At 45.3% G+C, this 15,590-nt stretch overlaps 1 protein-coding gene across 2 annotated transcripts in view; it reads left to right on the forward strand.

Annotated features, from left to right (window-relative positions):
• Window positions 1-3,640: 3,640 nt before the first annotated feature.
• Window positions 3,641-15,590, forward strand: part of MAPKAPK3 (MAPK activated protein kinase 3) — a 50,934-nt gene continuing 38,984 nt past the window's right edge. The window contains exons 1-2 of one of the 2 annotated variants that reach the window (XM_032194272.1): window positions 3,641-3,667; window positions 4,834-5,169. In XM_032194272.1, the coding sequence (XP_032050163.1) occupies window positions 4,945-5,169 (225 nt within the window). In that variant the 5' untranslated portion in view covers window positions 3,641-3,667; window positions 4,834-4,944. Of the gene's footprint in view, window positions 3,668-4,342; window positions 4,421-4,833; window positions 5,170-15,590 lie in introns of those variants that run through there. The other variant, XM_032194270.1, reaches the window with a different exon arrangement.

A 15,590-nucleotide genomic window follows, 5' to 3' on the forward strand; every position in this document is an offset into this window, starting at 1 on the left:
CAGCTGCAAACATGCTGAGGGTGCACTCAGTCCCACTGTCCATGTCATTGGTAAAGGTATTAAACAGCACTGGTCCCAGGACAGGCCCCTGAGGGACACCACTCATCAGCCTCCACCTGGACACAGAGCCATTGACACCACTCTCTGGGTGCCACCTTCAAGCCAACTCCTTATTCACTGAATGGTCCACCCAGAAAATCCATCTCTCTCCAATTTGGAGACCAGGATGTCATGTGGGGCCACACCAGAGGCCTAGCAGAAGTCCAGGCAGATGACATTGGTTGGTGTTAGCTTGCCGACTGATGCAGTCACTCCATCACAGAAGGCCACCAGAGTGGTCAGCCACGATTTGCCCTTGGTGAAGCCGTGCTGGCTGCCTCGGGTCACCTCTTTGTCCTGCATATGCCTTGACATATTGAGACATCCTTTTCCTTCACTAGCAGCTGGCTCATAGCTAGAGTTTGTAATTTTGCTTAGAAAGCATATTATAAGCTCAGGTGACAACAAAGCGTGCTGAGAACAAGGAGTTGTTCTAGTTTACTGGTCACAAAGCATCAGGTTAATGTCACTGCCTGTGAAATAGCTCTGTAAACCTGGTCTTTTCTCAGCAGCAGAGAGAAAGGAGCCAAACTGATGTTTTTTTCTAATTTTATGGGTAATAGCAATTATTTCAGTTTCTGGTTTGTTATTGTTATTGGTCTTATTTTTCTTCTTCTTTTCAATAAGTCTGCGGCAGACACTGCCAGAACAAAACTGAAGGATGGGGGGAAAAAACATGTATATAGCCTCTGTTCCAGAGCACTGTGTACGTGACAGACTAAACTAAAGATCATATAGAAGTGTCTTTTCTTCTCCCACGTATCACAATATTGTTCTATAGAGCTTTCCTTTCCTTCTTTTAATATCACAGACACAGCAGTTTTTGAAGAACATCCTGAGAAATTTAATAAGGCTGCTGCAACCTCCCAATCAGGCAAAGCTGTGTCCTCACTTCAACCTGACAATACAGAGCGTTTTCTCTTCGGTGACATCTATATAATGCATCCCAGAGAGTGGATTTTTCATAACACAGGGAAAAAAAATACAGCTGTTACTCCGGGGAAGCAGTGTTTCAGAAAAAAAAAAAACAAGTCACTATATTTTCAGTTGATGGTGGCATTTTCTTTATTGCCATTGATATTGATCTCCACAAGACATTGCTATCAAAGGACTAGCCCCCATACAAATCATTTTTGTCTCTGAATAAACTCAGATAACTCTAGCATTCAGACAAGTATCATTCTTCCAAAACATGCCATCTCCTAAAGAAGATTTGATGACCTCAGATTTCCTAGCTCTCCATGTGACAACAAACTGAGATTCTTTTATTTTTTGATTTTTTTAAGAAATGGGATATTTGACAGTCTGAAATGGCTCCGATCCCAGATACTGCTATTATTGAATTGCTACAGCACAGGAAAAGGGCAGTGAAAAATACCCAGTGAGATAGCCAAAGTTAACCTTCCATATTTAAACAACAGTACTCTATTTGTCTAGACGAGGTATCTGTGATATTCAAGACTTGATAAAATTGATACAGGAATGGCATATCCAAACCTCATGCTGGCTGAAATACCAAGCTTCACAGGGTTAACATATTAGCTTAGAGACATGGGGCTGCTGCCCCACAGCTTATTGCAAGACCGAGGCTTTACTGAGCGGTAATTTCCTCTTACAAACTACTCTTCTAGTGTCGGGTAAGCAGGAGAAGCTGAGCTACTAAATTATCTCTGGAAATAAGTTGTTTTGTGATGTTGCTGTTGGGGATTTTTGGTTAAAACAGGATTAATATTTAATTTACAGTTTTAGGGATTTTTGAGAGGATGAAAGAACTTTTGCCGTATTGGGCTCTTATCATGTAATAGTACTGTTTTTTTAAAAACTTCAAAAAGCAAACATCAATAAATAAATAAAAACTTCTTTCTGAATGAAAAATGTCCCCCGGCACAATAAGCTGCAGCGGGCCTGTCAGCATTTCCTCTGTCAGCATCTCCAAAGGACTGTAACGCGGCTCAGCCTGCCATGAGCACAAAGAGGAGCTGCAGGATCCGCAGTGTAAGTTTTTGATCTTGTGAAATGTAATTCCCAGCGAGATCTAAGCCTGACATTTGAAAGCAGGCGCTGTGTGAAATGCTCCCAGAGCCAGACGGGGGGACAAGTGCCACCAAGATGACTGCGCCGCACTTGCTGCCTTTACGTTGTCAGAGGTGTTGGGGTTAAATGGTTAACCCACTTGTTAGCTCCAGGATGTGCCTGGCCTCAGCGTGCTTGTCGGAGAAATTATAAAACCTTAAGCAGCTTAAGAGGAGGATATTGCACAAATGAATGTTCCCGGCTCTCTGCAAACGGCGCGTGGGTTGCAAAAGCTGGGATTTACAAAAGCAGGAGCTTGCAGGTGGGTGCTCCCACAGGGATTTGCAGAGGCAGTCACACCAAGACACCACGCCAGGTCACTACGGCAGAGACCTCTCGCTGGTGGAGCACCTAAAAGAGACTGCCTTTGGACTGCCCCACGTGGCCAGGTTTTTGTGTTTGGTGTTTGTGTTTTGCCTTTGCTTTGGAATAGAGATACACTTTGTGCTCGGACAACCTATCCAAGATAGAAGAATGAACACAAAGAACAAGGGGATGTATTTGCTTTTTCTCCCTCAGCTGTGGTCATCCTTGTCTACTGCAAGGCTATTTGATACTTGGGCTGTGCTGCAAAGGCTTTTTCAAAGTTTATGGAGGGTGAAATTAGCAGAGGGTTTGTGTAAGGCCTTATTAACCATGATTCACATGGGATTTTTAAGGTCTTTGCTATGTTTAAGCTTATTACTGTCTGCTGGCAGAATGGTGAACTTTGCTAAGAGCATATATAGACAGTATTGAGTAGTGAACCCAGATAAGCGTAGCTTTCAAGAATGCATCACTTCAGGCAGTGATATGAAAACTGTCTCATCCTGCCAGTTGAACTCTTCCAAGGAACCTTCTCCGGAGGCTTCCTAACAGATGTGTAGAACCAGCTACCCCCAACCAGGAGAACCCTGCCTTATCCCCTCATCTTTCCTCCTCTCTTTCCATGCAAATCTTATTTTGGAGCAGCTCATTCTTGAAATAGTTAGGAGGAGTCATAATTTCTTAATGAAATTCTTAGCTGCAGACACTGTGAGAAAGCAGCAACTCCCTCAGTAGACATCTGCTTGGATTTTTGGCAGTTTCCCACGTCTAATGTTTTCCCTGGCTTTAACACGCCAGTCACTGCAATGACTGCTTGCTTTGGTCAGCCATAGACCCTGTAGGAGTTGCATGGGACGGTAAGAAGTGGGCTGTGAACGGGAGCAACAAATCAGCGTGAGCGAGAATAGTCCTGAAATTACAAGCTGAGAGACTGATGTGTTTTCTGAAGGGTCTGGCCCCCAGTGCCTGTGCACACAGCTATCTACTGCAAAGAGGAGGAAAGCACCATCCAGGACAAATAAGCAGCAGAGGCAGAAGCTGTGGGAGGTAAAGTAGGAGCAAGCTGCAGACTACAGCACGGTGTTACTGACGGCTTCCAGCCTGCCAGCCTGCGGTTATGCACGTGCCTGAGACTGCACTGCTGGAGGTGGTGCGAAGCCCGAGAAGGCTGGAAGCCAAACCTTGGAGGGTGAGGATGGAAACGGCCGCGGTCCCCAGGGGGTGACCGGCCCCAAAGGGCTGAGCTGGACGGGGCACCGGGCCCCGCAGAGCTCGGCCGCAGGCCTGGAGGGGAGGCCGAGGCCGGGTGGCGCTCGGAGAAAGCGCTCATTAGAGCTTGTAATGATTTTTCTCCTGCCTGCAAGACCTCCAGAGGCCGTGACGTAAAGCGACAAAAACGTATTTTTAACGTATTTTTAACACCGAGGGCACCGGGCTGTGTGGCCCCCCGGGGCCGCTCCAAGCCCGGGGCGGCCGCACGGGCGCGCTGCGGCACAAGGCCGCAGGCGGGAAGGCAGCCGCGCCTCTCCCAGCCCTTTTCTTGTTCCATTTATTATTTCATTTTCTTATTTTTATATATTTTTAAACCCGCTCCTCCCGGGGAGGAGGCCTTCACACCGCGCCTCGCCCGCGGGCAGCCTCAGGCGCTTCCCCCCCGCTGCCTCAGGGTTCCCCCCCTCCCCCCCCGCCGCTCAGCACCCCCCTGCCCCTCGCCCTCCCCGGGGACGAGGCGGCGGCGGCGGCTGCCGAGCACCCCGCACCCCGCTGCCTCCCGGGGCTCCCCCCGGGGGCTGCCCCCTTCCACCCCCGGGGCCGGGCTCCCCTCAGCGGCCCCAGGGTGCGGGGAGGCGGCGCGCACCTGCCCGGGGCGGGCGCAGGCAGACGCCGCCCTCCGGGACTCCGCACCGGGAAGCCTCGGCTGGGGCCGCGCCGCCACGGGCAGGTAACGACCTCCGAGCCCCCCCTCAGCCCCCTGCGCCTCGCTACCCCTCAGCGCCATCCCGCCCTCCTCCTCCTCCTCCTCCTTCTCCCCACAGCACGGGGCTGAAGGCTCCGGCCCCCCGCGGGGTGAGGCGGCCCCGAGGCCCTGCTCGTGGCTCCTGCGGGGCACGGGGAGGCGGCGGGGTGGCAGCGAGCTCCTCGGGGCAGGCAGCGCAGTGAAAGCAGCGAGTTGTGGTGGGGAATGGTGGCCCTGTGTGGGGGCAGCTGGGCTGCAAGGGTGTGTGCCCTGAGGGGAACCTCCCCGCGCCTTTGGGTTCCTGGGTGCCCGCTCACTTTGCTAGGGAAGAAAGTGGTTAGGTGGCACCCAGTTCACCTCCGCTGCTATTACTGAAGCTCATTTCCATTTTTATTCAGGGCTAAATGGCGAGCCAATGGACTATTTGAAGCATTTGGTTTGATCACCAGGAGGGACCCGGCAGAGGATAACCCACAGGGTGTCTCGGTAGCCTCAGACTCGTCCCTGATATGGAACAAAATGAAAGCGAGCAGGAAGGCCAGCCAGAGAGCCACGTTGAGAGCAAGACCATCGTGAAATCCTTGCCTGGGGGAGCAGCCCATGTCAAACTAGAGATAAAAAAGCATGCAGTTACAGACGACTACAAACTCTCCAAACGGGTGTTAGGGTTAGGAATCAATGGCAAAGTACTGGAGTGTTTCAACAAAGAGACTGGGCAGAAATGTGCTCTGAAGGTATGTAGGCTCTTTTTTTTCCCCCTTGTTTATATTTTGGAGGCTAGGGTTCACTTCTAAAGCCCCAGAAAAGGTACTTGTTCTGCTCCTCACATTGCACAAAGAGGGCTCCATGAAGAACTCCAATACGCAGGGACGTTTGTATTGCTTACAGCACAGTGGCCCAAACCTGAGTCTTTTCCAGAAAATTCTGCATGAGTTTCTGTTCTGTGAGAAAGCTTGCTGGATTTTGAAGGAATATATTATGCAATACTTGGGAATGCAACTGTTTTGGATCTTGTGCAATGAAATAGGCCTCAACTGGGAAGTATTTAAATATTCGTTGGTCTTTAGGCTTTTCTCCCTTTGAAGATTTTTTGAAGGGCACTATTAATTGTAGATGCAAAGCTGGTAGAGGCAGACTCACAAATATTCAACTTTGGAAGGAGGATCTCTTTTGGCTTTTTAAGGGGCATTTCCAGTTTACTCTGTTGCTCTCCTCTTTATCTTTGTGATCTGATTCCAGAAGGGCATTACCTGGGAAAACACACATAACAACAGTATTGGCAAGTACGTTTAGCTGTTAACTGAAAATGAGAAGGAATTTATAATGATATGCATAACTTAAATAAATGGACCAGTAGCCATTAATTAGAGAACATTAAGCTCGCCTGCCTTTCGCTCTGCAGCTTTTAACCTGAAGACTTCCTTGATGATTTTAGACTGCATGATAAAAATTAAAAATAATATTTTTTTAAACCTAACCCAAATGAGGACCAGCTTGGATATATGGCAGAAATGAAAACCAGTCAAAGTAATTGTCATGAGAATGTTTTAAGAAATGTTACTGAGTTCTTGCTGAAGTTGATGTGATTAGTTAGGATATTTAGAAGACTTTTGGGTACCCTTCTGCTTCATAAACCTCATGTTCACATTTGCTGCCAGCAGGACAAATCTGTTACTGGGCTGCCAGAAGGCCTGCTGGAGTCTGGATGTGCTCTTCCCTTTATCGAGCTAGAATTGCCATGCCCAGCAGATTTCTTGCACTCTGATGCAGGAGGCTGGAAGTACCTGGTAGCTTTGTATATTAAAAATAATTTTAATAGGTGAAATAGAAAAGGTTATAATACAGTAGCATGCTGATTAATGTGCGTGTTTCCAGCACTCTCATTTTTTTTTTATCACTGTTTGTGTATCATCTACACGTAGCTGACTCACAAAGGTTTATCATCAGGGAAACTGGAAGTTTTGGCAAACAGCCTGGGAAGTACTGGGGTTTCACACCTGCCCAGGGGAGCGTTGGGTTTTGCTACTCTGAAGTGTGATCCATTAATCAGATCCTTCTGCTAAAATATTCATGGACAAGTGAGTTAACTTGAAGGGCTATCAACATTAATTTCCATACTTAGCATACTGTGATGAAGGATAGTATTCCTTCAAGTTAATATGGAAACTGTTCTGCTATTTCTGAAGGGTTTAGCAGGTTTGCTATTGTGGTGATTTTACCTTGCTGGGCAGCTGAATTCTACCACCACCGCTTTCTCACTACCCTTCCTCAGAAGAAGAGGAAGAGAAGAAAGTATGCTGGAAAGAAAAAAAAGGCTCATGAGTTGAGATAAGGATACATTAATTAAAGGGAAAAAGAAGAAGGGAAAAAAACAAGCAAAGGCTGCATGGATGCACAGAGAGAAAAGAGTCCTCTACTTCTCATCAACAAGCAATTTTTGGCCACATCCTAGGAAGCAGGGTTTCAATACTCATAGCAGTTGTGTGGGAGGACAGATGTCTTCCTAATGAGAGCCCCCCCCGTCTCCTTCCCCTTTCCCACCTTTTATTGCTGAGTGTGACATCACAGGGTGCGGAATAGCCCTTTCTCAAAAACCTTCTGCTCTGTTGCTCCACACGATGATGTCACTGACGTATTGCAGGTGTTTGGGAACGCTTCCCTGTCTGGATCAGTCCGTGGCGAATGGCAGGGCGGTGTTTCCATCCCTGGAGCAGTTGATTCCAGGTGGACTGGACGCCCCTCCAAGCGAGAGCAAACCGGCCTGCAGTCTGCTGCCAAAGGGATGGAGAAAAATGCATTAGTGATGTCAGTAGCTTGGCTGCCTTTGACTCCAGTTTGTATTGAAGTTCTAGCAGAAATTATAGCAGCAGTTTTCCTAGGAGAACACCTTTTGGCTGCTGTATTTCCTTGCAGTTCACGTACCCGAGCTGCTAGGGTTAAAATAGGTTTCACCATCCTGCTTCCTCATGTCTTCGCCATGGTCATGCAGATACAACCATGCGTTATGGACCCCTGGTACTCTCTCCCTCGAGCAGGAAAATGCTGACTCTTAATGGACGAGATACTGCTCCATCCGGGTGAGGAGGAAGGCATATGTTCTTCACGGTGCTGGACCTGTTGGGACAATTTCTCTACGACCGAGATGCAGACCCGTAGTGGGGCAGAGAGATTTTCTTCATATTGCTGAGGCTGGCTGGACACAACATCCACTGTTGGTCCCATCCCAGCTCTCCAATTCATTGCTGCCAGCGTGCTGGTGTGTGATGATGGGGCAGGCCATACAGACTTCTGCCACATGGACCACGTGTGCTGGACTTCTTGGGATCTCTGGTCATTGTCCAAATCACTATAAACCATCTCCAGCATGGCTCATTCCCTCAGATGCTGGGGACATATTATATGCATTCATACTTCAGAGGTTTTATGGAAGCATTTTAAAATAGAAGTTGCCGTTTGAGAGCACAATCCAGTGGCATCAGGTGTGCTCCAGAACAAATTTTGTAGCTCTCCAAGGGGAAATACATTCCTTTGGATAGTAGCATCTGTAAAACGTTTTAATTCAGTGCTGAGAGCTGTGCAGGGGGAGAGGAGAACTGAAATTGCTGTGCCATGACAGAATGTCCTCTGCCAGATGGGGAGGAGGAACCTGTAGTAGATCCTCTGACATCAGCTTCTGTTTAGCATTGAGTGACTTGGCCAATTTTTTTCAGAACTCTTAAAATATGTTGAAGACTGAAGTTTGCCATTGCCAAACTGGAGTTTTGTCAGTGATGGTTAATATATCACTGAAATTGTGTTACGTATGGGTGTTGTTCCCCCAGCTGTGGAACGTGTGCTCCTGTCTTCCAAAATGGACAGAAATATGAAGATGTTTATGAGAGCTCTAGAGAGCTTAAATGGCAGATAATACTTCGCTGCTTGTGTGTATGTATTCCTCATTGTTATGAGTTTAAGTGCTGAATAAAAAGTTAAATATGCAATTAAGCAAAATTGCCAGCAGCCCAGAGAGAATCTGCTATTCTCTCCAAAAATGGTCTAATGAGAAGATTACCCAACAAGGAAGGATAAAAACAGTGCTTGGTTAATTGGCAAGAATAGAAAGGTCTTTTTCCTAGCCCTGAAGATATTTGCAAGGATGAAAATGTTCAGAGAAGTTTCCCGTTGTTTCTCATGCAAGTCCAGAACCTGCTCCAGGTCGAACTTCAGAACAAATCACCATGAAAAAAAAAAAAAAAACAACACACAGGAAACTTTGGAAAAAAAATCTGTTGAGAGACAACTGCAGTGCACAGCTCTGTGTAGGGACAGTAGGGCCTTGGTGTTTCAGCCTTGCAATCGCTCACACTTCTTAGGTGCGATGTCTGGGTTATCATTCACTTGCAGGAATAGAAAGTGGAGGCTGTTGAAGCTGTCACAAAAGAAAACCCTGGTCTGACAGGTAAAGAGAAATGTAAAGATTGATTTGCAAGCTGAGCAGAAAAAAACTTAGGGCTGCTAGATGCATATTTTTTTTCTTGGAGGTTTGCTTGTGCAGTATCCATTGATATCTGTGTATATTTGTGGACAGATACTTCAAGTGTGAATGTGCTCCCTGTAACCTGCTCCCAGGAAAAGAAGAACATCACTCCTGCTGCTGAAGATGAAGTGTGATAGTCTGTTCCCCTGCACACCAAGCTTGTCCATTAAAGAAGCTTCTGACTTGGCAGATGGCGCTGCTTTCTGCCTGCAGGTTTTTTTGTTTTGTTTTGTTTTTTTTTGTATGGGAACAAAGCCATCACAGCCAGGATCTGGATAGAAATTATTCAATGGAAGGAATTTTAACTGAGGTACTCAAGAGGAAAGGGCTCAAATAGGCAGAGACGTTCATCTCCAGAGCCATGTGTCAGTCGAGATCTACATGCTGTAACTGGGAGGTCCTGCTGTCTTCTTTAGTCCGTGTCTGTAATTGGAACTAGTTAGAATTTCACTAATCATTTTAGAGTGGTAAAACACAAGACATCCTCCCAGAGATGCTGCGGGGCTTTGGTTATTTTCCTAAAGTATTACGTGGCTTAGCTTACTCTGCTTGGCATTATGATTTGCTACACGCTTTAAAAATGTGTTGTCAGCTTTGTTTCTGTTAGATTGAAATGCCACACACATTGCTGTCCTGCTACAGAAAACCTAATCTGTTTACTCAGACACATAATGACATTTTGGCTGAACAGCAGTGTTTGCAAATAGGGAGAACACTGGGATTTAGAAGGGTAGAAGCATAAACAAAACTGGTCTGTGGGACTGGCCTTCCAGAAGGCGACTGTGTTTTGGTCCATCTCTTCCTTGCAAATAGAAAAACTCGTATCTCTTTCTGTATTTGATCCAGAAATAGCAGTCAAGTGAAGTCAAGTCACTTCTATTTTTATCTTTTCTTTACCAGCCTGCCCTCTTCTGTTCACTTTACCTTTGGGGGCTAAAATTTAACTCCTGCTTCTTTACCAGTGTCATCAGCCTGAGTGTTCTGTGCTGTTTTTCCCCACTCCTCCCTCTTCAGGGAGAGGAAACAGGAACAGCTGACTACCTGTGAGGGTAAATGTGGGCTCCTGGCCTTGTCTTCCCATGGAAAAAAAATCCAGCTCTTTGTTCTTTCATTTTCTCTTCCCTCGTTTTTTCTTTATTTGAACAAATTCCTGCTAAGTGCTGTCAAAATAATGTTTCAATGCATTTGGCCTACCTTATTTTTGCGAAAGATGGTAGAAAGAGCTCAGAACGGTGGGATCAAGAAATGGGAGCTAGAGACCATTCTTTTGCTGGGTTGTTGGCGTTTTTCTGCTTCTGCGGTTTTCAGGATGTTTCAGGATGTAAGAAGCGTTACATGTTGGCATTCTCTTCAGCTTCAGTAAACAGATGTTGCTTCTTTCCAGAAGAAAATGAAGGTCAGTTCAGGCATAGCAGCAAAACAAAGATGGAACTTCAGGAAAACAAAGTGCATTGTTTTATGAGTAGTTTGATACTTTTGATATGAAAACTCACATGAATAACAGTATTGTAGTTACACAAGTTGCTTCTTCCCTAAGCACAGTGCGTGCATGCCATTTACTGTGTCTGTCTTCCAGTCATTCTGAGACTTTCAGATTAAGGTAGAGTAGATATGAATGGGCCTGCTCGTACACAGGTCTTATCCTCTAGAACAAATAGTGAGTTAAGCAGTGACCTGCCTCATGGAAAATGTCCTGTGCTGCTGAATGCTATCAATGGGTACGTGATTTGCTGATTTGAAGACAAACAGGTGAAGCCCAGTCATTAAACAAAAGAAAAAGCAAACACTAAAATGAACAGGCTCCTTTTCTTTTAGCTTTAAGGTACTTTTGGTGAATGATATAAATGATAATAATAGAGTAGGAGTCTCTACTATAATCCACAGGAGTATTAGCATAACTTTGTACTCAAGAGGAAGCAGGTAATAGAGAAATTTTGCAAGAAATCATTACCTGTAATGGATCTTGGAAACCACACATAGGACTATGTAGAGAATGTGGTTCTGCTTTCCAGAGTGGAATCACTGAGGAGAAAGATAGTCCTTGATTTCATTTAGTTTTGTGAGCTGTGTTTTTGCCTCTCACTCAATTTTCATGTTTCTGATTAAGTTAAATAATACTACATCACCTAAGCTAATCGCTGGATAGTCTGTTTTCAGTTAGTATACCCTGAAGTCAGATCAGGGTTGCTCACAAACAGGAGACTGTACAGTCAAATGGTCTGTTTTGCAAGTTATCTAGATGGCTGGTACTTTTAAAATACACTGCAGGCAATGCATATAGAGAAAGTGAAGGTTATTTTAGGCTGATGATTGATTGTAGAACAGGAAATGTTAACAAGCATCTTGGATGCTATAGATTGCATTTTTAGAAGAGAAGAAAATTATGCCAGATCAGGAACCAAACATTTCAACATTTCAGAGCAAGGAAGAATAATGTTGTGCTAAGCTACAGCTGTGCTGGGAATTCAGGGGAACCAAGTGTAATTGTTGGTTAGGTTTTGTGCAGGATGAAGGAGCTCTTGCTTTACTGAAGTGACTGTGTGTTTCAGGAGGAAATTAGTACTTTAAGTGAAATATTCTGTAGTTCCCTCTTACCTACCACGTTTCCTGCAGCCTATTTATACTGGTTTATCTCATGCTACAGTAAATTCAGTGTCAGTAACACAGCTGAGTATGAGTAATAAACTCCAGGAGCTATGTGTTGGTAGATCAAAGCCAGAAACATTGTAAAATGAATATGAGTTCAGAAAAGTTCCAGTCAAATGGCAGCCCCCAGTGTATGGAGGAGTACCTAAAATATGGATAGCATGAGACTGGTCCTTGAATTTTATCCTTCAGTGCCAATCTTGGTAGGGATTACGTAAACATGCACAAAATACCTAAAATAACATCCAGTCAATTAAAAAGTGGGTCATTTCTGCTGCTACAAGAATTGTTTTTAAACCAGTGAGTCATTCAAGACCTGAGTCTTTCAGCACTTTGTACGTATTTGGGCCAGAATGGCACTTTCCAGAGTGTCAGTTGGACTAGTTAATTAAAAAAAGGTGGACTTCATCAATTTACTTTGATGATCTGATATTCTTGACTGGTCTTTCTCCTTATTTGAAATATAGCAAGTAATTAAAAAAATAAAAAATAAGATATTCTTGGTCTGTAATAATAAAACTATGTGTAGTGAATATATATTAGGTTCAATAGCAGTTCATAAAGTGCAAACAGAAAGGTAAATGCTGTAAAACCCTTAAATAATCTCACAAAACATACCATGTAGCTGCAACTTTGCAGCTATGTTCTCTTCCAGTTGACTAAGCAAGCTGGCACAAGTTGTACCCTGACTTGTGTAGCAGCAAAGCTCTGACAGATCAAGGTGTGTTCCCCTGTCTTTGCCCAGAGTCAAAGATCTCAAAGTGTTACAGGTTTGTGTCTTATTTCAACCATGAGGAACGTGCTTACAGGCAGTTTGTGCGGGGTCAGATGCAGCTTATTGGCAGACACCCTCTTTAGACTAGAGGACCCTTCTCTTTTTCTTTCCCTCCTCCCTGTAGAGTCTAAATCCTCCTGTTCCGTTTGACTAAAGGAAAACCTTGCTGATTCATGCTAGTTGGGACTTTTATTCCAAATAACTGGATTTTGCAAATTAGTTTAAGTGCAAGAGAATGATAAGGAGGAATTTTAAAGTTCATCTACTAGTCAAGTGACTTCAGCCTCATTTACTTGTAGTAATACCATGGAGAAAGATGCTCAGACTGGAAAAAACTGATAACATCTTCTATAATTGCAGAAGAATCAAGGCTGCACCTGGGTACCATGGTTTATGCGCATCTTTGTTTTTTTTTCCTTAGTGCATTTTTGTCCATATGCAGTAGCACCCTGTATAAGAGCAGTCTTGTCTGCAAATAAGTGACTTGTCATGGTAGCCTGCTACCAGTTAAATCTCAACAGGAAAAAAAAAGAGATTATCTTCATGCTGTGTTAAATTCATGGGAAGCATGAAGGAGGCTGCCACTGTCATTGGGAGAAGAGCCAATGTGAAACTAAGAAATCTATTAAATGAGTCTTGTGCACACGAAGACTCTTTTGCGCTAATCAATTCACTGTATACAGCAGCTTAAAAAGTAAAACATTTATTTATTTACATAATCATATATACCATGTTGCATCCCCAAATGCTTTTGTAGCTACTATTTGCTCAACGCTGAAAAAGTTCCTGTTTCTCAGATGATGTGCGTATGTTTCCTTGTTGTGGAATTTTCCATGTCAAATATTTCCTTTGAATGCCAGATTAAGGATTGCCAGTAATACTCAGATGTGGCCGGTGGTGGAGATGGGCAGGGGGCTCTGTTCAGTATGTGCAAGGCCGTGAGAACAGTCGGTCCTCGCCAGAGTGCGCTGCTGGTGGGGTCTGTCTGGATGAGAGCGTAGAAATTGTGTGGATTGGGGTATTTTACACAGACTTCCTAAGTATTTAAGATGATTCAAAGCTCCCTAAATGAGATTAAGGTATAATGCTCCAGCACTTTAATACCCCAGGAGTGAAGGGGGAGAGAATTCTTGCTCAGCATGTAAATTACGTGGGGCCTCCTCGTTCCTGAATCCTTACAGTACACGGCATTTTGCACAGAAGCTTCCGTGACCTATTTTAACAGGAAAAGTAAGTATTAAAATTAAGTTTCCCACTAGAAATGTTGGTTTGCTGAACATAAAAAAGAAACAAACCAAACCACTCTAAATGTACTATCTCTACGAGCAATTTCAGAAGTTCGGGCCAAGGAGCCAATCTTATTAAAGCTGCACAGCTCACAGATCTTAAATCTTGCCAGTTCAAGCTCTGGCTCTTCTCCATGGGCTTTTTCCCAGGATGATTTTGTCTCGGGTCCTCTCCAGTACACTGGCCCTCCAAGCAAAGCCCTGAGGCAGCCCCCTGGGCCTGAGGCAGCTGGGGTTGAGGATGGATTTATTAAGCCAGGTGTAAGGGGAGGGCTCAGAAAAACTCTTTTGTTTGTGTGAACAGCATTTCTAAAATACATAAACTCTTTGGAAGCGGCAGGGTATGGAGTGACTCATGCTCTACATCCACTGAACTTTCTTGTGTGGGGAAATTTTGGCTGGGGCGAGTAGTTTGCCTAGGTGTGAATCAGCTGTCAGCCCTTATGAAAGCACCGGGGTAGTGATTTGTAACCGCAGTCGGTTTCTATTTTGCTGGGGGTCGGATTTGCGTTTTGGTTTTTGTTCTCAAGGGAGAGTGGTTAAAATCTGGATGGGGAGCAGCTGCCTCGCACACCTGCCTTCTGCATAGGACCAGCGAAGGCCTGTGGCCTGCTTTGGATCAAACCGACCGTGTTTCGGGGATGCAGGGGCCTTAAAATCCCCCTTGCACTGCCACAGGACCCCGCTGCCGGTACAGCTGTAGCCACCACAGCGTCCTTCTTGTTCCAAGGGTGAGCAATAAGCACTCTTCCCTCGCTTGATTTTTAACCAAAATCATATTTTTTGGCTGCTGTGGATGAATTCCCCTTGGGGCTCTCCTCCCATTCCCACTGTTGCTTTCAGCCAGCGTGGCTTTGTGGAAATCAGCCTGGTTTCCTCAGCAACGGGGCCGTCACTGCCAGGGATGTCCCCGCCGCGCTGTGAGGCAGGCGGGGAGGCCCCGCGCGTTCCCGGCCTCGCTGCTGCGGCGCAGGCCCCTTCTCCATCGTCTTTGTGAGGAGGAAAAGCCCTTCATTTTCTTCTGCTCTTCCCCTTCCAACCGATTTACGGTCAAAGTTTGACGCCTAGGCAGGGGACGGGGCTTGGTTGCTTGGAGGCTTCCTGTTCTTTCAGGCCCTTTCTCCTTTCCTGTGACCAGAAGAGTGCTCACGTACACGCAAAACCTGCAGCGGGATGTTTGTGGGGAGAGTAGCACATCGGTCTTTTTGGCTTACATTTAATGTCTGCTGATGAATGATGAACGTGAAGAATGGTCTGTCCTTTTACCTCGCCCGGTGATGTGAAACCAAAGGAAAAGCTGCTCCAGTGGAAGGACTCATGGTCTCCTGAGGCAGCCATCCCCTTAGGACAGTAACTAAGCATTTCTGTTGCCTTGAGAAATTGCATTGTTTGAAGGTGTTTTCTCATACATAGAAATTCATTGCCCCAGGAACTGAGAGATAGTGGCACTGTGACGAATTTGAGAGAAAACAGTGCTTCTCTGAGCATTGCAAACGGGAAGAAGAAACCCACAGTGTCAATACACTGCACAAATCCAGCCATGGTCTTCTAGATCCTTGTGCTACAACTTGTAATTACAAAGCCATCAGATAAGTAAAGAAGCTCTGAGCTTGAGAAGGCATCTTACTGCTCATCTCGTGCTAAGTGCGTTGCTGCTGTAGGTGTACGGTGTCCTCCTGTCCAAGGAGAGGGAGGTGGAGATTTGGCCTCAGCTCTGAATAATGCCATTCACTTGCATAATAGTTTCATGTAGGGTGTGTCTTCCTGGACAAGTTGTTCTTGTCTAAACTAGGGTGTAAATGTACAGTGCAATACATTTTCACAATGCCTATTCATATTCAAATCCTTTTTTTTTTTTTCCTCTTGTGAAGGTCAGGGCAGGAGAACACTTCTATCGGTGTGTTGGCCCGTGGAAATGCAAACAATATAATG

Source organism: Aythya fuligula, chromosome 10 (genome assembly GCF_009819795.1).
Source record: "Aythya fuligula isolate bAytFul2 chromosome 10, bAytFul2.pri, whole genome shotgun sequence".
NCBI classification, from domain to species: Eukaryota; Metazoa; Chordata; class Aves; order Anseriformes; family Anatidae; genus Aythya; species Aythya fuligula.